Raw genomic sequence first — 22,055 nt, forward strand, 5'->3', positions numbered from 1 at the left:
TGTCGAGGATTGACAGACATTATGTAATGTTACTATATTTAGATTACTGTTTGTTGTAATACTGTATGCGCATGCTTGTCAATTCTAAATATAGTTCGGCTTAAGGTGAAAGCACGTGTAGTTGTGTCGTCTAGACTGTCTCCCGTTACAGTGATTGGAGTAGTCAGTGTGGCTTATATCGTCGTCCTTCAACCACTATACCTCACATTGGTGCTGTGACGAACTTGGCACATTCGTGCTGTGACGAAGTTGGCATATTGGCACTGTGACGAAAGTATGGACGATATTCAACGCCTTCACTCCAAACGCCGCGGAATAAAGGGCAGCATCACTAAGCTACTAGCAAAGGTAGAAGACATGATCTCCGCTGATCTTGAAGGCGTGAACTCCCAGTCCGTCAAAGAATCTCGCAAGTTGGTTGCTACCACTACCGCCACCCAACTGAGAGACAAACGTGCTCAGATTGCCGAGCTCGATACAGCGATTGCAGCGAAAATCCAGACAGAAACCGACTTAGAAGAAGAGATCTGTAATGCTGACACCTATCTAAGCACCCTGGAAGAACAGATTGCCTTTCTTACAGAGTTTATTCGTAAGGCCAACATACCCCCGCCATCTACAGTGTCACCACCGCCGACTACAATGTCTCCTCCTCCAGTTCCATTATCAACCTCAGCAGCTGACACCCGAAGTGATACATCTGGTACTTCACTCACAGCTACAACTCCAGCAAGCGTGAGTCCTACTAGTCTACATACACATGCACATGACACAGCAGCTACATCACACACGTTTCAAAACGTTAGCCGGCTCCCTAAGCTATCCCTGCCCACATTTGGTGGAGACCCCCTACAGTGGCAAACGTTTTGGGACTTGTTTGATGCAGCTGTAAATTCGAACCTGAGCCTCAGTGGTGTGCAAAAATTCAATTATTTGCGTGCACAATTACATGGTGACGCAGCTCGTGTCATTGCCGGTTTTCCCCTTACAGATGACAATTATGCACATTCTGTCACCTTGCTCAAGGACAGATTTGGCCAGTCATATAAACTTGTTAACGCTCACATGGAAGCACTACTGAATTTAGGGAAGCCATCCAACAGTTTATCTAGCTTGCAGGCTTTTTACGATACAATAGAGAAGCACATGAGGGCCTTGTTATCTCTAGGCAAGTCCTCTGATACGTATGGCTCCCTACTGACCTCATCAATATTAAGTAAGCTTCCCATTGAGACTAAGACGCACATGGCACGTGAGCACTGTAATTCAGAATGGAGCATAGATGATGTTATGGCCAGCATGCTCAAAGAGATTCAGATATTCGAGATGAGTCAACAGTATACAGGGAAAACCGTTAGCCATGATACCACCATGCCAACCACTGGCTCGTTTCACACATCTGCATACAATACAACACGCAGTCATCACACCCATGATAAACAACCAAGAAGGGAACAAGTTTGTGTGTTTTGTAAGGGTGACCACAAACCAATCAAGTGTAGCAAGGTTGTTGACCCTAAGGAGAGATTAGCAATTGTACGTAGGGAGAGCTTGTGTTACAACTGCTTAGCTAAACACAAGGTAACACTGTCACTCCAAGTTTACCTGCAGAGAGTGCAGGAAATGACACCACACTAGTCTTTGCCATGCCTTTCTTGTTACAGATGTACCATCAACACCTGTCAGCACCTCACAACCTGCTAACACAGTGTCAGCACCCACTCAACAGGCTTCAACTGAAGCCTCACTGACTACAATGACTCCACTGTCAGCCTATTACACCAGTGTCTGTCTGCTGAAGACTGCAATTGCTGCTGTTTCGTCTGAGACAACTACAGATGAAGGGAATATCCTATTTGATGAAGGAGCTCAGCGATCCTTTGTCACACAGCAACTGGCTAATAGGCCACACCTTCAGCCTACTCATCACGAAAACATATCAGTGTCATCATTTGGGGCACAAGTATCATCTCCTAGGAGCCTAGAGGTTGTGACATTGTTTGTTCACACCTTAAGGGGCAGTCGCATTCCAATATCAGCCCTAGTGGTTCCCAAGCTTGCGGCACCAATCCGTAATTCAGTGCGTGCCTGCCTGAAGGAAATACAGTACCTCAAAGACCTACCTCTTGCCCATCCAGTAACATCAGACGAGAACTTCCGAGATCTCTGTCCTTATTGGGGCAGATTACTACTGGAAGTTTGTCCAAGACTGCATAGTTCGGGGTGAAGGACCAACCGCTGTACAATCACACCTTGGCTACCTACTCTCTGGACCACTCCCCTTGTCCCGCCCTATTGAGACAGCAAACCTTCACATTGCTATTCTGTCTTGCACCACTGAAGGTAATGACATGTGCTTTTGGGAATCAGAATCTGTAGGTACCACGTCAGTAGGAGAAGCCCCGGATGACGCATTTCTTGGACAATACATGCATACACACATCACTACTAAGCCTGATGGAACATACAGCCTACGCTTCCCATGGAAGGACAGTCACCCACCACTACCGTCTAACTACACTGTATGTTCCAGGAGAACTAGATCACTAGCAGTTCGACTAGCCAAGACCCCAGGGCTATTGAAGATCTATGGAGGAATTATTGAGGAACAGGAGAAGCGAGGCTTCATTGAGAAGGTGGATACCATTAGCAGAAAGACTAATGTACACTATATTCCCCACCACCCTGTGAGGAAGGAGTCGGCCACGACACCGATCCGGATTGTGTACGACTGCAGCTGTAAGCAGTCCCCCACTGTTCCAAGTCTAAATGACTGTCTGCACCCAGGTCCACCATTCCTCAACGACCTCTCTGCAATCCTCCGCTTTCGCCAACACAGGTTTGCCTTTTCAGCTGACATCGAAAAGGCTTTCCTCCGTGTTTACCTTGATGAGGCTGACAGGGACAGCACACGTTTCCTATGGCTGTCAGACCACACAGACGAACATAGCCTATTCATCACTTATAGGTTTAGAGTAGTTTTGTTTGGTGCCACTAGTTCCCCTTTCATGTTGAATGCTGCACTTACCTTTTACCTGACTCGAAATGTTTCACCAGTGTCCAAGGATCTCCTCAACAACTTGTACGTAGATAATGTGCTGTCAGGTTGTGCGACTGAACAAGCTGCACTCGAGTACTTTAGTGAATCGCGATCATTACTAAGTAATGCTGGCTTCAATCTACGTTCCTGGTCCTCCAATTGCACACACTTACAGGACTTAGCATCAACACAACAGGTTTTTGAGTCTAGTAACCCTGTTAAGGTGCTTGGAGTGTACTGGGACACCAAGAGTGATCAGCTTTTTCTTTCACCCTGTACAGCTACTGCCACCTTACCTGATACCACCAAGAGAGAGATACTAAGGTGGTCCTCTGGAATCTTTGACCCATTGGGGTTCACCTCACCCGTCACTATCAGAGCAAAGCTTTTTCTCCAGCAACTGTGGCAAGAACGTGTCGAGTGGGACATGCCACTGAAAGCAGACCTATCCACCGAATGGCATACTATTGCTGCCAACATCACAGATGCCACAATGTTCCTGTTTCCTCGCAAGTACACTGCCTCAACTCCACCTTCTGAGAATGCTGTTACTAACTTGCATGTCTTTGCAGATGCAAGCCTCAAGGCTTACGGAGCAGTTGCTTACTTGCAACAGGATCAGCAACCAGCTTCATTTGTAATATCCAAGTCGAGAGCAGCTCCACTTAAGCAGATAACATTACCGAAGTTGGAGTTGATGGCAGCAGTGCTTGCAGCGAGACTAAGTGATTTTGTTAGGACATCTCTGAATATTGACTGCACACTGTACCTGTGGTCACATAGTCAAATAGTATTGCACTGGATTGCTAGTCAGAAGAAGCTTAAGCCATTTGTTGACCATAGAGTACGTGAAATACGATTGGTATCTTCTTGCTGGCAATATTGTCCATCAGCAGATAACCCTGCTGACCTCTTGACAAGAGGAATCAGTGCACAACAGTTGGCTTCAGCAACTATCTGGCAACAAGGCCCATCATGGTTGCGGTTACACGACCAGTGGCCAACATGGGATCCATCTTCAGAAGCACTGCTCACTCAACTGCAAGAGGAATTAGATGACCAGCCAATTGATCAAGTCTCCGCTCATAGCGCTCTTATCACACCAACAGGTATTTCGCAGGTCATGGACATTGCCAAGTACAGTAGTCTACAGAGGCTACTCGCAGTCACTGCATATGTACTTCGCTTCACACAGCATCCAAACAACACTGTAAGACACCTTACACCATCTGAGTTGACAACGGCTAAGTTGAAGTGGGTGCAAGCAATTCAACATGAAGTGTTTTCAGAGGAGATTACTAATCTTCAGTCACGATCACGTAATCGTCTTCCATTGGTGCGACAGCTAAGACTGTTCCTAGATGACCATGAATTGCTTAGATGTGGTGGGAGTATTCACAATGCCCCACTCTCAGAACTTGCCAAGTTCCCGTATTTGTTGCCATCTAAGCACCACTTCACAAACCTTGTCATACTCCACACATGTTGCACAACACCACAGTGGTGTTAATGCCACCCTGACAATGGTACACTAGCAGTACTGGATACCGTCAGGTAGACAGCGTATCAGGTCATTGCTTCGCACATGTGTCATCTGCAGGAAGTATGCAGGTAGACCGTACCCAATACCAGACCCTCCACCGCTTGTCAAGTGCAGGGTTAATGCAGTCCACCCATTTGAGGTAACTGGAGTGGACTTCACGGGTGCCCTCTATGTCCGAAGCAGTGATGGTGAACGGAAAGTCTATGTGTGTCTGTTCACCTGCGCTGTATCCAGAGCTGCGCATCTGGAAATTGTTAATGACTTAACCCTTGAATGTTTCTTACAGGCATTCAGACGATTCACCAGTAGGAGATCTCTTCCAAGATTGATGCTGTCAGACAATGCTACCACCTATTTGGCCGCCGCCGAGGAGCTGCAGAGTTTACTGTCATCTACAGCATTAACAGAGAACCTTGCCAGGAGAGGAGTTAAATGGCGCTTCATTCCCAAACGAGCGCCTTGGTTCGGCGGCTTTTGGGAAAGGCTGATAGGATTGACCAAGTCAGCCCTGAAGAAGGTGCTAGGCCGTACCCATGCCACTCTTGAGAGTCTCCAGACCTTAGTGACAGAAGTCGAAGCAGTTCTGAACAATCGCCCCATTACATACAGCTCACCTGATGTGGATGACCCCAGTCCAATTACTCCTGCCCATTTGCTGTATGGCAGAACAATTACCACCCTACCCTACCATGATGTAACAGCAGATGAGATTGATGACCCGACATATGGCAGTGAATCAGAAGTACGAAGAAGAGCCAAAGCCCAGGCAGTAGTGTTAAGTCACTTCTGGAGTCGATGGAGTAAGGAATATCTCACTGCCTTACGTGAATTCCACCGTATGACAGGCGACAATGTACAGACAGCAAGAGTAGGTGATGTGGTACAGATCCACGATGACACTCCGAGAGTTCAATGGCGACTAGGGATCATAGAACAGCTGAACAAGGGAGCTGATGGATTTGTTCACAGCGTGCAGTTGAGGACTTCTACTGGAACGACAAATCGTCCGATAGCAAAACTGTACCCACTAGAGATTACAGCCTCAGAGACACCATCACTAAACAGTGACAATGACACTAGCCGAGAGACCAGCATTGAATGCAGTGAAACTGCTAGACCAATTTGTCAATCGGCAAAGAGAGGACGTGAGAAGATCAAGAAGTGGACCAATACCTTGTGTGCCCCCCGGAGGATGTCGAGGATTGACAGACATTATGTAATGTTACTATATTTAGATTACTGTTTGTTGTAATACTGTATGCGCATGCTTATCAATTCTAAATATAGTTCGGCTTAAGGTGAAAGCACGTGTAGTTGTGTCGTCTAGACTGTCTCCCGTTACAGTGATTGGAGTAGGCAGTGTGGCTTATATCGCCGTCCTTCAACCACTATACCTCACACATCGCGATAAATGAGCCATGCGCAATCATCAATACGCAATGTATGGGAGTTATTTGCAATCAACGGACTTCAGCCTGAAAGAGCAGTGACTTCCCGGTTGAATTGTGATAAAATTGTATTGAACAAAAGAAAGCTGAAGGTTAGAAATTGTTAATTCCACCCGTTTTTTTTGGGAAAGTCTAATGTGTAAGGTGTAGCGAACCTTTACACTTTAAAAACATGTGTTTTGCGTACAAAATGTATTGAAAAAACGAAATACACATATGGCTTCATTTGACAAAATGTACAGACTAGTTTTGATATGCGTTTTCCGTTAAACTGACAAAAAGACTACCAGTTATTCTGTTGTCATATACTGCTGCAACAATATCTTCGTGTAGCCCTTTAGTACGTAAATAATCGCTTAACTCTTCAAGGTCCCATTCAATCGCGAGCGACATTTTTACGTCCAACTCTCGATACGAGGTACAGCACTTGACACGAGGTAAGTCACGTGCACTAAATAGAAGTTGTTTTATTTAACACCCAGTGTATATATATATGGCACATGATAATAGTTACATAATGTATTTCTTGGTACAGCCAGAAAAATCATACCAATCCAACTTTTCAATTTTTTCAAAGTCCTCTTCTTGGCAGCACGCCTCAATTTTTGCCATATTTTGCATGACGAATCTTTCCTTTAGCACCAAAACTAGTTCTGCACAGACCTTGTGCAACAAGATATTTGTATCCGGTTCAGGTCTATATCTACTTCGCCTTCTTTCTTGGGGGGGCGTTGGCAGCGGAGTAAGCTCGATTGGCGACAAATTTGCCTTGGACAAATTCCGGAATCCATACGGGAATTCCCAAGGTGGAATCCCGCATTCCAGAGCAAATCTAATTTTGCTGCTGGGTGTAGACTGATGATCATCGCAACCCCTTGCCCATATCTGATGATGGTAAGCACTCTTAACGTTGTTGCTCATTCTTTTCGTCATTTTGTAGGACGTTTGCACTAGTTGTTTCACCTGTGCTTTAATTAGAGTTGGTAACCACGTTGCGATTTTTTCGTCAGTGCAGCTAGGATCGTTAAGTTGGGTGTTTCCATGCACTGTAAGGTACGTTTATTAATTGTGTTTTTGTATGTATGTTCATCATTCGATGTACTTAAAAACTTAATTAGCGGAATCCTAACAGCTCTTTTTTGGTTTTTCGTCTTAGATAAATGTCGGGAATATCGTGCACACTATGTTCTGCTACGTCACATCTCATGCTGAATGTTAAAGAATATATCCAACATGTCAAGTTATTTCATGCACATCGACCAGACTTCAAAATAACTTGTAGCATAGAAGGCTGTCAGAGAACATACAGAAAGCCAGGAACATTCTTTAACCATGTTTATGATGTACACGGAAATACCTCACAGCCTAGTGAAACTTCAGGAGGTCATGATCAGGCAGTGCAGGAGGACTTTACCAATTGCAACACAGGGTGTACTAATGAGCCAACTGATTGTGATAACCAGTCATATATACCCTCCCAAGACATGTTACAAAAGAACTCGGCCATGTTCTTACTTGAAATAAAAGAAAAGTTCAAACTTACTCAAGTATCTCTGCAGGGTGTTATAGAAGGTGTGACTGCTTTAAATCAACAAAACATCAACACATTGAAGTCACAGGTATCATTTTTATGTAATTTATGTGTATGCTTACATTGTTCTTGCCATGTAGATCTATGAAGTTACAACTACTGCAAATATTCCTCATTCACAAATGCAAGAAATTGAGAAGTGTTTTGAAAAATATGAACATCCTTTTGCCAACCTTGAAACTCAACACAAGCAGCTAAACTACTACAAAAGTAACTTCGACTTTATTGTGAGCATTCAATTATAGTTTAAATTGAATCTGTGTTATGCTGCTATATTAGGAACCTATTGAAGTTGTACTTGGAACTCGCCGTGTATGGAAGGGAATAGGTGCTAAGAGAAGATGTGTGCTTGAAGAAGACAGTCTTATGTATGTACCAATACTTCAGAGTCTTCAAGCACTTTTAAAGAATGATGCTGTGCTTACAGAGGTACATTGAAGTCAAGGTGAACTATAATATATTTCTGCAATGTATCTTTCAGGTTGAGCGTGGGCACAGAAGCTCTTCTTCCATTCTTCATGACTATTGTGATGGAGAGTTTTTGTACCAAACGTCCTCTCTTTTCTATCTCCAATGATGCTTTACAGATATTTCTTTACTACGACGAATTAGAAACCTGTAACCCATTGGGATCCAATGTTAGGTACGTATATGTATTCTGTTAGTTATATGTTTAAACACTTATTTCCATAATATAGGGTCGTTCTATTTTACTCTTGGCAATTTACCTCCTAAGTACAGGTCTAGGCTTGCTAGCATACAACTTTTGGTGCTGGTAAAGTCTATTCATGTTTCAAAGTATGGTATGGATGCTGTTATGGAACCATTCATTAGTGATTTAAAGAAACTGGTAATCAGATAAATTGTAACATTATAATATTGCTACATATGTGCTTGCTTGTTTTTTGTAGGAGAAAGGAGTTGAATTTATTGTTCGGGGAACTAAAAGAAAATTCTATGGTATTTTTGCTATAGTCTCTGCAGACAACCTTGGAAGCCTCGCATTGGGCGGCTTCAAAGAAAGCTGTAGTGCTGAAAAGATGTGCAGACAGTGTATGACAACAAGACCCGAGTCACAGAAGAAGGTGAAATGTTATGCGATACCATACAATACAAAAGTTTGGTGAGAGAAAATTTGGCTATTTTATACAAGATAGGAATTTGGTGGATAATAATATGCAGCATATTATCAAATGCATGCCTACTCTGCATGTATTTAGTTATCTAATATTTGGACAAGTGAATTGAATTCATTTTGCCATATTTGCCAAAATTTTCTCCCACCAAAATTTGTATCAAACAGTTTATGACCTAAATTCTATTGTACTGCAGTTTCTTGAAGTGAACTTTGAATTGCGAACAGCAGAAAATCACAAAGATCAGTGTGCATTAGTAGAAGCTGACAAAACTGGAAAGCGATCAAAGGAATACGGCATTAATCGAGACTCTTCTCTAAATACTTTGGCTTATTTTCATGTGTGCAATGGCTCCCTCGTTCCTGACATCATGCATGATGTACTTGAGGGAGCCTTGCAATATGAAGTCAAATTAATATTGCAACATATGATTTATGAAGAAAATTACTTCACACTTGATAAAATCAATTCAAGATTGGAAAATCTTGAACTTGGAAGCATTGAATCTAAAAGCAGGCCTACACCTATATCATCAAACACCTTAAACTCAGATGGAAGTAGTCTGAGGCAAAATGTTTAGTGTAACAATAGTCTTGCAAAGGTTAATTGTTCTTTTATAGCGTCGCAGATGTGGCTATTAGGATGCATATTGCCAATTGCAGTCGGAGAATATGTTCCTGATGATGACGAGAGATGGGCTTTATTTTTGCAACTCATGGATGTTATGGATATTTTACTTGTCCCTTGTACATCAGAGAACCATGCAATATATCTTGCTACTTTAATTAGTGACCACCACCATGAGTTCACTAAGCTGTATTCAGATGCCAACATTCTCCCCAAGCAGCATTTTATGATTCACATGCCGAGAATGATGACCCAGTAAGTGATTAAAGCAATGTTTAAAATCATTAGACATGCCATTATTTCATTTAATAGATTTGGACTTCTAGTTCGTCATTGGACGATGCGGTTTGAGGCGAAGCACTCTTACTTTAAGCAGCTGGCACAATCAATGGGAAATTTTGTGAATATCTTGGCCATGAGGCATCAACTTTACCAGTCCTATCTGAATATAGACCGACAGCATCTGCCAGGATGGGAACATAATTTGGAAAGTGGTCCAGGTAAAAATGTCTTCACATTAGCCATCATCACATCCATGCTATTTTATCCAGGATCAGTTGCAAATTCTGATGTCATTAGTGATCAACTGGAATTTCCAGTATCCAATGTTTTCAGGTACATAAACTTCTGCACTAGTATATATTACTATACATCTTTTACAGCTGTAAATGGGTAAAGATAGATGGCAATGAATACAAACTTGGTGCTGGAGTCATCCTTGATGTGAATCATGATTTACCAATTGTAGGAGTTATACAGGATATCTACATTATTAATGGAGATAAGATATTTTTTAATGTGAATCAGTTTTCAACTTCTTATGAACCACACTATCGGACATACATACTGGAAGACAAAATTTGTTCAAGAATAATTGGCTATCCAGATTTGTTCATTTACATTGCTGTACATATCCGCAAGTTACGTGTGACTGACTTTTCAGATGTATTCATATTGCCATTTGCACTTTGTGTGTGTGACTAGTATTTCATATGCATACTAGTTTAATAAATGAAGCAGTACTTCACCATAGCAGTGCTATTAATTCACTTTTGTTTAGTATCTTAATGGAGAATACAATGCGTGCATGGCAGCATGCTTATGGACACACCATAGAAATTACCTGGGTATATACTCAATTCTACACATATGTGTGTTTGCTAGAGCATCCTTTGGAAAATGGAGTATATATGCACACAAGTTAAGTAGGTATTCACTTATTATTTGATGCAGTCTGTCATTGTGTCAACATGCTAGACCATGGTGGATATTGGTTGTACAAATTGTCAACCGACAGACTATGTACAGTGATAAGGTAAAAAACTTGTTGTGAAATTAAGTCTAATTGTTTCATGCAGTCTGTCGTGTCAACATGCTAGATCATGGTGGATATTGGTTGTACAAATTGTCAACCGACAGATCACATACTATGGATATGGTAAGACACATGTTGTGAGATTATTAATTTGATAAAGTCTAATTGTTTCATGCAGCCTGTCATTGTGTCAACATGTTAGACCATGGTTGTACAAATCGTCAACCAACAGATCACATATACTGTGGATATGGTAAGATGTCAGAGGAGGTTGGTCATGCGTCATAACCCTGTGACGTAAGATTATGCAATCAAACATTGTTCTCAGTGATAAGGCTTGTTTAACAGATAGGAATAAACATAGGAAAGAGGCGCATTGTACTAAAAACGCTTTAAATGGTGCTGGGAAGCACTGGTGTGGTTACACTCTCCATTCTTTACAATATTAAAAGGTGTCAATTTTGAATTAGTTCAACACTTTCTTTGAGATCACGAGATGAATGACGACGCATGACCAATCTCCTCTGGTAGGACGTGTTGTGAGATCATTAATTTGATGAAATCTAATTGTTTCATGCAGACTTCGTTACATCAAAATGCTAGATATTAGTTGTACAAAATGTCAACTGACAGACTACGTACTATGATAAGGTAAGACACGTGTTGTGAAATTATTGATTTAATGAAGTCTAATTGTTTCATGCAGTCTGTCATGTCAACATGCTGGACCATGGTATTGGTTGTACAAATTATCAACCGACAGATCACATACTATGGATATGGTAAGACACATGTTGTGAGCTTATTAATTTAATTAAGTCTAATTGTTTCATGCAGTACGTCTGTTGTTGTGCCAAGTCATGCTGGACCTTGTTGGATTGTCAATTATTGCCATGAGATTATATTTGCATAGCTACATGTGTGGCACAATAATCACTGTAATTTCATGATCAAACATACAAGAATATTTAAAGAAAACGTGTATTGTATAGGATGCTATAATCAGTTGCACTTCTCTGGAGACAAGTATAGAAAATTTTATTTCCCACAGTCATGTCAAGGTAGAGTGTATGCATGCATGCATGACTTAAGTACACTACTATAAGAATGCATATGGGGTGCATGACAACTTGCGTGAAACAGTCTTCGAATGTGCATGGTAGTCCATATAATATGCTATTTGTTAGATCAAAGTGCATGGGTGATATAAATTGTATGTGTCTGCCCCTTCAAGCCTTTTATAAATTCACACAGTTGTGATGGCATTAAAATACTTGGATTTGCTGAAGTTGAGCAAGCTAATTCACAATTAATTTTGTTATAAAGTGTACGCTAAAGGTGTAACTACACACCCTTTGGTGTTTTTAAACACTCTAAAGGGTGTGGGTGTTGTCATACACCCCAGTAATGGTGTACTCAAACACCCTTGTTTTTACAGTGAACTAATTGTGCTTGTTACAGAACAATGACTGTTCCCAAAACGCGCCGCCAAAAACCAGACTAACAGATTATTGAATCCTTATAATTTCAACACAAGTGGCCGCTAAGGCAACTAAAATATCTAAGTCCTGTGGAAGCGATTTTTTAAGTTACTGGTTGTATAGACATTTTATTGAACTTTAGGTAGTTTTTCGAGTAAAGCAAGCGCTTTGAAGGCTTGTATCTGAGTCACTGGGAAGAAACATGCCAAAAACGCTTCCACAGGACCTAATAATGTTAATATACAGTATGACACTATGCCCCAGAAATGCCAATAGAACTTACAGCTTTTGCTGTATTTGGCGGCGGAAAAACATGGTAGTGACAGCTGGAGCTGAGCGATGTAGCTACGGACTGAATTTTATTATTTTTTATTATTAGCACTTTACAGTGACCAGCATGCACTGAAGGTCTGACAGCAACATGTGCTGCAGCCTTAGGATGATTAGCTACCTAACCTAATTTCAGGGACTTAGACCTATTGACTTGACTTACTAACTGACTGATAAGGTGTAACAGAAAAGGGGCCAAAGTAAGGAAAAAAATCCCTCCAACTCCAGGATTCGAACTGCAGGTTACCCAATGTCTAGTCGGGGCCACACTCAGTCTTCCTCCAGGAGGGATGGATTTTCTTCCTTAAACTGAATGACTTGTGTATACAACAAATTCAGTGTAGTGTTCCACCTGCCTCAAACTACTCTCCAGCTACATAAAAACATTAAATATGAAGGGCTTCACCTTCATTTAAAACTTTTATGCTGCTAGACTGGTTTTATGGGCTTCTCAAAAAGAATCAATAGGCATTCAAAATTTTGAATGATTGCCCGTGACTATACCGTAACCTTAAGGTAGCTATGTTATTCTCCTACACTTAACTCCTCTTGCATTAGCATTTTAGTGTTGCAATTTAGCATGCAAGAAAGAACTTTCAATGATAATAGTTTATAAAAGTGCTCAACATACCACTCAATTTGTGACCAAATTTGCAAGAAAGGTCTTCCACATACGTATCCGGTACACCAAATATATCAATTTCAATGATTCATAACTTAAGATTGAAATAAGATATTAATCAAAATTTTGTCAGTTGTGAGCCATAACATAGAGTATTGAATGAAGAAAATTTCATATTTGTATATTACTTTGAAACAAAGTTATCCGTGCAATTGGAAGTGTGTGGAAGACACAAATCCTGAAATCCATGGCCAGCCATTTAGAGCATCCACCACATTAGTGTGATTTGCTGTCGTTGTTTATTTAAAATGACATTGACTTAAAAATCTTTCCTGCTGCCACCTATTTGTTCTACTATAATATTTTCCTTTGCTGGCATTCAAGTATTCAACAGCACTGGTATATTATGGGGTCAGCATGTATGTATGTCTGGCACACAGTGTATTTGGGTAGTAACAGAACCGGTACAAACTTGGGTTACAAATAATTCATACATGCATGCTGATTGGAGCTCTGTGGTTCATTTGTACAGTATTTGCACATGTATTGCATATATACATGTAGTGTTCTGTGGTAGGTTGGGACAGTGTTCTGTTCCAACAAATCCATAACAGTCAAGCTGTGAAAAGAGTGCAGTGGCACAGCAATTGTATTGTTCAAATAAAAGTAAAACATTTAGCTGCATCTAATCACTTTTGATCATTGCAGCAATTTTTTTGGTTGCTGATTTTGATCTCCTGATCAAGCGAATATCTGAACCTACCTGAGGTCCAGCAGTTGGGTTTGAGTATATAGTCCATGTATGGAGAAATATTTTGTGACAAAAATAAACTATAGAAAAGATAAAATAGGTTCAGCAACCCTTTCCAGGGGCGGATCTAGGATTTATAAAAGGGGGGGGCTAACTCAAGGTACTAATCTCTTGGGTAGGGGGGTCTGAGGGCATGCCCCCCCCCCCCCCCCAGGAAAATTTTGAAAAATAGATGCTAAAATACTGCAATTTGGAGACATTTCCACATAAAATTCATATCTAGGCCTTTAGATTATAGGTATGGCTCTCTGAAGCATTTTGCTAATGGAAAAGTTTGGGTAGGTACAGACAACCAAGTACATGATGCACTCCTCTCACAATTGCACAACACTGAATAGGTGCTTGTTAGAATAATAATGTTGAAAGTGGAAAATTTTGAAATTTGAACAATACAAGATTGAATCTGAGAGCATTTTCAATGCAAATTGTGTACCTGATTTAAGTATTGCCATACATATTAACTACACAAGTAGATGCAGACTAATACACTTCATTGTATGTATAAGTGCAGGCAGATTTGGAAAAATTCCATAACAGAACCAACTACATGTTTCCAGTGAATGTTCTATTAGAGTAGTTAGCTGACTGCTCTATTAGAGTATCTCGATCTTGTACACCTCCAATGCTGATCTGGGTCCTTGTTGCATAAACTTTAGCATAAATCCACTGATAATACCTTGGAAAGATGTTTATAAGGTGGTTTTATGAGTATTTGTATTATCAGTGATCATATGATTATGCTAAGACAAAATTTCATTATAATACTCAGCATATTGATCAAGTAAAGCCTAAATATGAATGGGAGGGGGGGGGGGGGGGGGCTTCAGCCCCCAAAGCCCCCTCCCCCTGGATCCGCCCCTGCTTTCTTCTGCATACTATTGTCATAATTTTGACAAAAACGACATCCATATTGACACTTGTCCTTATTAATAAATGTTCATGCACAAAATACAAGACATTATCTATATATTTGTCCTAATTCTACTGTAGTAAGACTGCATGCTTTAGCAATAGCTCCATTCCCTCCTTTACTATATCCCCCGATGACCATAATGGTGTTGTTTTTTACCACTGCTATAGCTACTACAGATCTAGCTGAAGATAGTGATGCAATTTTCTTCCATGATTTGCTGGAGTCATCATACATCTCAATATTTGATGTTGTTGTTATACCATTTTTGTCCTGTCCACCAGCTACTGCTGGTGGGGATGAGTTGGGAACTAGGGTTGTAAACCAGTGAGTGGCATTAGCTATTATATTCCATTTGGCACGTGTATCACCAGTAGGCAATTGTTGCAGTTGGTCAGCAGATCTTATAATATCATTAACAGCTATCTTGCAGGAACTATTAGGACGTTTCATGTCAGCATTAATATAACCCACTATGAGTAAATTACCACTAGAAATAATGGGTTTGAAGAGAGCCATCGGCACAGGAAGATTGATGGACACCTTCTGCCAACAAGAATTCTTCATCCAGTTGAAGACTTCAATGTCATCTAGTACAACAGGTTTACTGTCAAAATATTTGATCCCTCCAGCAACAATAACATGCTCCTGATGGCAAACCACCCCTGGTCTGTCCCTAACTGAGAAAAGGTCAGGATAGATGTCCAAGTCTGATTAGTTTCATCAAATGTGGAAACTTTATTAGTCACAATCTTAGCAACAGACAGTAATCCTCCAATAATAGCCAGCTTACCACCTATGATGTGAGGAACCCTATTATAGCAACCCGAGGAAGGTAACTGAGTCCAGTGGTCAAAGTCAAGATTATAGACATATACTTGGTGTATAGCATCATCAACTGGATTGGTCCCACCAGCAACATAGATCTTTTTGTCTTGCACTGCGACATGTGCACCATACATTGGAGCAGGAATATTGGCCAGCTGAGTCCATTTTATGTTCCACCTTCCACTGGTAAGTGCTGGAACAAATGAAGGTGCCTGCTGAGTGGATAATAATATTATAGCAAATAGCATGTAATCATTCGTACAACTAGACAGACAGATGGACAGACAGAGGATGTAGAAATAAACATTTGTGAATTGGATCACAAGTTACTCTGTTCTTTGATAACATGAGTACCTTTTAACATATATACATAAAAACAAATAAATAGCTTTAAATATTCCATTCTGTTGATGGATTTTGACTATACTACTGACTGTACCATTAGTATAGCGGTGTAGTCTCCAAAATTGGCAATATCGTGCACTTTATCATAAAACCATGAAACTTTCCACATAAATAGTACTCCTCATGACATACATAGTGCCATCACTGAGTTGACTTTTGGTGACCTCTACAACCATTTTTGTACAGAAAATTGATCATTTTTGTCTTTAACTCCCTGAGGCAGTAATTAACGTTTTAAAACATGGTACCAAACAAAAGATCTTGCTTATAGAAACAACTTGGTTTTTATTTGAAGTCAATAGGTGATTTCATTACAAAGTTATGATCATTTTTACTAGCTACAAAATCCGATAAATTTACCTGCCCTTGAGGTTTGAATTACCTGTGGGCAGATAATTATGCATAAATTTATCAACTTTTCAGTACTGTGCAGCCAACAAAAATACTCATAACTTAATAATGAAATCACCTATTGATTTCAAATAAAAACCAAGTTGCTTCTATCAACAAAATCTTTTTTTGGTAAAATGTTTTAACAAGTTAATTACTGCAAAAATGATCAATTTTCTGTACAAAAAGCGTAAAGGTCACCAAAGGTCAAATCAGCGAAGGCACTATATCTAAAAATACATGTATTGAGGACTGACATACTTTGTAATTCTTTAAATACATTGCTACGTACTGCTGTAGTTTGTCTATATTTTTTTCTGCAAACTCTCTTGACAAAGCCTTGAGGTTGCTGTTCATTTTCATGCAGGGAACACGCCCCTTTCAGTCACTTTTCCTAGTAGCCTGCTCCAGTGTTTTTCAATTGTCAAACCCCAATGGGAAGGCCACTCACAAAGTTTGTAGAAAGTTGCTACACCCATATTTCAAACTAGGAAATGGAACCACCTTCAAGTCAAAGCTTACTACCTGCATGCATGTGCAGAAGTATAATACAGACTTTATTTGGCCTTTATTCTCACATACTGGCTGCTTTTTACCACTAATTTTAATGGTTTTGTTCACGTGGGTGCATATATGGACAAACATAATATGTGACCCGGTCTGCGAAAAGGGGTCTTATAGCCTTTCCAATTATCCATGTTTGGCTAATCATAACTCCTAATCTACTAAAGTTATCACCATGTAATTACACCCACAACTACTGCCAGGTTAGGGTTGTTGAGTGACCAAATTGTAGGCTTGTACCTTATTCACCGGTAAAGTTATGAGTTACCATATATATGCAATTGAAAAGGCTATAAGACCCCTTTTTGCAGACCGGGTCACATATATATAGGTAGATAGATAGATAGATATACAAATAGGTATGTAAATACATACACAGACGTGTGCACACACACTACACACGTACATTCAATGATGTCAGTATGATTAGGGTGCAGCACATGTTGCTGCAGACTTTCAGTGCTGGTCACTGTAAAGCATTAATACAATACAATACAATACAATTAGTTTAATATCTAGAATGAAACCTGCAGGAATATTACTAGCTCCTTAGTAGTTTGTAGTCTAGCTTTACTATATTCATCAAACAAAATTGGCAAAGGCAAAAAGAAAAATACTTTAGCTTAATATTGGCTAGAGAAGATAGGAATCTTTGCCACCTATACGTTACCATCATGGTGTGGTGCTGACACTATAAACTAAAAGGACAAATCTCAATATAGCAGACAGTTTCCTACTCCCCTCTCTCTTTGCTTTGCTTGAGGAATTCTTGGAATGTGCGGGTTCAGTAATTAATTTGTGTATAACCTATAGTGATAGGCAATCTCAATTTTGGCGCTTTGTGCCCTTTATCTAGTTACCTTAAAGATATAAACATACCCCTTTGCCACCTATTCAGTACACCATAGCTGATTTCAAGCAGTTCAGTTATATCTAGCTATACAGCTACTACAACAGCTCTCCTGGCAAGACATGGTAGAGAAAACCTCTATAGTCTGACATTGTTTTGTATACCAAAATGACTTTTTCTAATGTATGTAATGCCACCTCAATAATCTGACATCCTTGCTAATCCAACATGATTTTCTTATCTCAATGAGTGTCAGATTGTAGAGGTTTCACTGTATTTTATCAATGTGAGTTACCTGCTTGCCAATCAGATTCCAAAGCTACCATTCTACAGTAGTAGTGACACTATGCATTAGTTAAGATAATGGGCAGTATTAGCTACCACTATGCATCTTTATAATAATAAATTTTGTACTTGGTCAGGCTTACCAAGCACATGACACACAATAGTTAGCTACGTAAACAGTACATACAGAGGTTTTCAGGTTGGTTGTCTGCGAGTACATACCACATGTGCAGTAAATAACCAGAGCTGATGTCACCCTACATATCACACAAGCCAGACTGTAGCCCATTCTAGAGTACCAGCCATCGTCAACAACTATCAGTCACTGACACCACTAACACTTACTCACAGGTCTCTCAGCAATCAATCCAGGCACACTGAGCCAACCTGCCAGCTTATACTACATATACACTGTACTAGCTACTTGAAGCCAGCAACATGCAGCAACCTTGGATTAGTAGACATCTCAGGCTAGAGGGTAGTGGATTTCTTCCGACAGGTGACAGTTTTCACTACATTGTTGTGAATGTCATCATTTAAAAGGTATATATTATTTTTAGCTAAATTTGGAATTTCTGTTTAAAAACCCATACTATGATTAGCTCTATAGGTTGGACTATCAGAAGTTGCAGTTCAGGTTGTTCAAATATATATATAAGCTCTATAATATAATAAATCTGTCTCTAGCAAATTGTTACCCATATAGGCTTAGCACAAGGAGAACTAGGTGGGTTAGAGCACCCTCTACATTTAGAAGCCGAGATACTCTAATAAAACAGTGATTTACTCTAATAGAACAGTTAAGAGTAGCATAATTATAAGGAAGTGGCTCTCTTGCTGAACTGAAAGGTTTTATCTTCGCGTCTAATATATAGTTGCCCCGAGCATTCAACTTTAGGTTTTAGTGTCGGTTCAATAGCCAGTGCAGCGCCAGCTTATTGAACCAACTTTCAGTTCAGTAGCTATCCACTGACTAATTATAACAACCGATTCTAAATTGAGTTACTAACTCTCAGCTATCCACACCCTAGTGACTATAGAAATTCTCTGGAGATGAAAACTCATGTAGCTGCACACCACATTCCAGGATTATTTATATGTTTAATTCTTTTGTGATGCTTGTGCAGGGGACCTTATGCTAATGCTGTTTTGTGGCTTGGTAATATTTGAACATTCGTTGAAATCATCTAATAGAACACACATTACCTAGAATGTTCTAGAACAACTAAATTTTCTATTGGTAAATCAAAGTTTTACTTGGTGAATAGCAAAAAAAATTCAACTTAATTTCTGCCAATGTTAGCACCACAATCATTCCAAGGTTTTATAGCTACTACCAGCTCAGTAGCATTTAGCATTATTGAATTTTCATAACATTCACAAATTTTAGTCAAAATTGCCACCAAATTCAATATCAACGTATACTGTACTAGCTAATTCTTTCTAGCTCAGTAGTCTATATAGCTGCTATTAGCATTCATATACTTCTTCCAGTATTGAACTCAGCAAATTTCAATCATAATTGCATGCCACCAAATTCAATCTCAGAATGTTAATTTTTCAAAATTTCCTTAGGCAGCAGCCTAGGCCTTTACACTATATGCTATATACTAACTCTATAGCTTTTAACTCAGTAGCTATAAGTATTAGCATTCATACTTCCAGTGTTTGAACTATCAACAAAATAATTTCAGTCAAAATTTCCATTAAATTCAATTTCAGAACATTAAAATTTCCTGGGGTAAGTATGTCCCCAGACCCCACTAGAAAGCTCATGCTCCCACATTTCATGGACTGTGGAGTGACTTTGACCTGTGCCCCCCTCCCCCCTTAGCAAAATCCTGGATCCGCACCTATTAAGCACCAGCGGCCTATTATGCTTTTCACTTCACCTATTATGCTATGCTGTAATACTCAAAAAGTTTACCTATTATGCTCACAATTATGCTCAAACTTAAACTTTTCACCTCAACTTTTATGTTTAACTAACAGTTTTGCACTTTCTGTGTATAATGATAACTTTTGGCTTGTGAGAAATTGTTCAAAGTTAACCATTTAAAAATAATTCATTTAGCAGCTTATTATGTCAAATGTTTAAATTATGTAGCTCATAGATTCCTTACACTAGGCTATAAAGAGAGTAACTATGTCAATCTTTTCCACTGATAACAATGTACAGTATGCATAGCTATGGCAAAAATCTACTCATTATGCTAGCATTATGCGTCATGCTCAAAGCACCTATTGTGCTCCAAATTGTGCCAGCATAATAGGCACTTGTACTATACAAATGAAATTCAAACTTGTCTTGTCAATGCTACTGATACAGCAATTAAAAGTGCAAAACAAAGTAATTTTCTGACCTGGATCTATTTGGCAGTTGTAGCTATAATGCTATATGGTTGTTCAGTTTTACATAAACAGATCTCAATACCGCGATTTGTTGAAACTAAAGGTGACTGGATTTGCGAAAAGGGGTCTTCCACACACATATGAACTTCGAAGATCATGCTCAAGAAACATATCCTGAAACTTTTTCTTTGAAGATTTATTAGTTTACAGGTAAGTAAGATCTGTTATTACATGTGTTATATGGTTTAGCATATTGAATTGCATACACATGTACCTAACACTCTTGATCATGACAAGCTGTATATGCTCTATAATAGTTAAGAGCACTGCACTTATAGGGTAGTAGCAACACAGTGGTATATGGCATTCACAAGATTTTAGGGGTGTGATAACTTTTTTCCTTCCTGAATAGGCCATATACTCAATTAAATTTTTGCTCAAAATGCTTTCAGGAATTTCCCAAAATTTCACCTATAATGCCATTCAGTGTTCCCATTATGCTGGTATTATGCTCCTAGGTTAGCAACATTTTTTTACAATGATCTTGGAACATTTTAATCAGTGAATGTTCTATTAGAGTATTCACTGCAAAATGACTGTTCTATTAGAGAGAATTGATCTAAAGCATACACATTGAGTGCTCTATTGCAGTTTCTACTGACTGCTCTATTAGGGTCCATAGTTTGGAATACCTACCTAATAGGCTGGAATTGTGCTAGCATAGCATTCCAGCCTGTTATTCTAACAACTCTAAACTGTAGGACCAGGTGTCCTACAGACCTTCAGCACTTGTGCTGTAAAGACTAATAAACAAATAAATAATATTTTTGAAATGTTATGCTTTTTATTATACTGGCATATTTGATGCAGGACTATTCCTGAATAAGAAACTTTATCCAGCTGTAGAACTGTGTACTGGGAATATTGCTCGGAGCCATTCATGCTTGATGTTGTCCTTGTAGCTATAACAGACCAAGTATGAGATCTTATTGGATTTTAAAAACCTGAGGTGAAACCAATTTAAGGGTTTGAAATTCCACTAAGAATTAAGTACATAAAATATGGCTCATGTGTATGTATTCACCAATGTTGGATTTTGAAACCCTGTAATCAAAAATGATTACTGTAATTCACTTTATTTTTGTGTAAAAAATTTTGTGATAAAAATTTTCGAGTAAAAATATTTTTGTATGACTTACGTGAATGACTGCTCTATTAGAGTAGTTCAAACTTTATCTTTTTTTATTTATTAAGGCTTTACAGCACAGGTGCTGAAGGTCTGTAGGACACCTGGTCCTACAGCCTGTTTATAGTTGTTACAGAAAACTATATATGAAAAGGTAGAGAACTTATATAGAACTTTTCATGCAAAAAAGTTTCATACAAATTTTGCATACGAAAATTTAAAAAGCAAATTTACGGTTGGTTTGAAATGCAGTTTGTTTAATAAATATAAGTGAATGTGTCAAAAATCTGAATAAATTATATATCTTTAAAACCAATTAAAAGACCTTCTGTAGGTCTTTT

The 22,055-nt window shown here is 39.3% G+C and overlaps 1 protein-coding gene across 9 annotated transcripts; it reads left to right on the forward strand.

The window, feature by feature from the left end:
* Window positions 1–6: 6 nt before the first annotated feature.
* Window positions 7–11,678, forward strand: LOC136257422 (uncharacterized). Of its 9 annotated transcripts, none has more exons than XR_010701982.1 (19): window positions 5,837–7,084; window positions 7,188–7,650; window positions 7,703–7,849; window positions 7,902–8,051; window positions 8,104–8,265; window positions 8,321–8,472; window positions 8,534–8,707; window positions 8,955–9,332; window positions 9,378–9,640; window positions 9,698–9,885; window positions 9,937–10,000; window positions 10,048–10,351; window positions 10,450–10,590; window positions 10,643–10,700; window positions 10,744–10,823; window positions 10,879–10,953; window positions 11,281–11,351; window positions 11,407–11,482; window positions 11,538–11,678. XR_010701982.1 is itself a non-coding variant. In XM_066050622.1 (12 exons), the coding sequence occupies exons 5-12, from the start codon at window positions 8,259–8,261 to the stop codon at window positions 10,367–10,369; spliced, it is 1,548 nt and encodes a 515-aa protein (XP_065906694.1). In that variant the 5' UTR covers window positions 5,838–7,084; window positions 7,188–7,650; window positions 7,703–7,849; window positions 7,902–8,051; window positions 8,104–8,258; the 3' UTR covers window positions 10,370–10,434. The 9 variants fall into 9 exon arrangements, 1 of the variants encoding a protein (XP_065906694.1); XR_010701983.1 differs by having other exon boundaries at window positions 10,765–10,823; XR_010701980.1 differs by having other exon boundaries at window positions 5,837–6,925; window positions 6,972–7,084; window positions 10,450–10,700.
* Window positions 11,679–22,055: the final 10,377 nt, after the last annotated feature.

The sequence above is a fragment of the Dysidea avara genome, chromosome 6, assembly GCF_963678975.1.
Source record: "Dysidea avara chromosome 6, odDysAvar1.4, whole genome shotgun sequence".
NCBI classification, from domain to species: Eukaryota; Metazoa; Porifera; class Demospongiae; order Dictyoceratida; family Dysideidae; genus Dysidea; species Dysidea avara.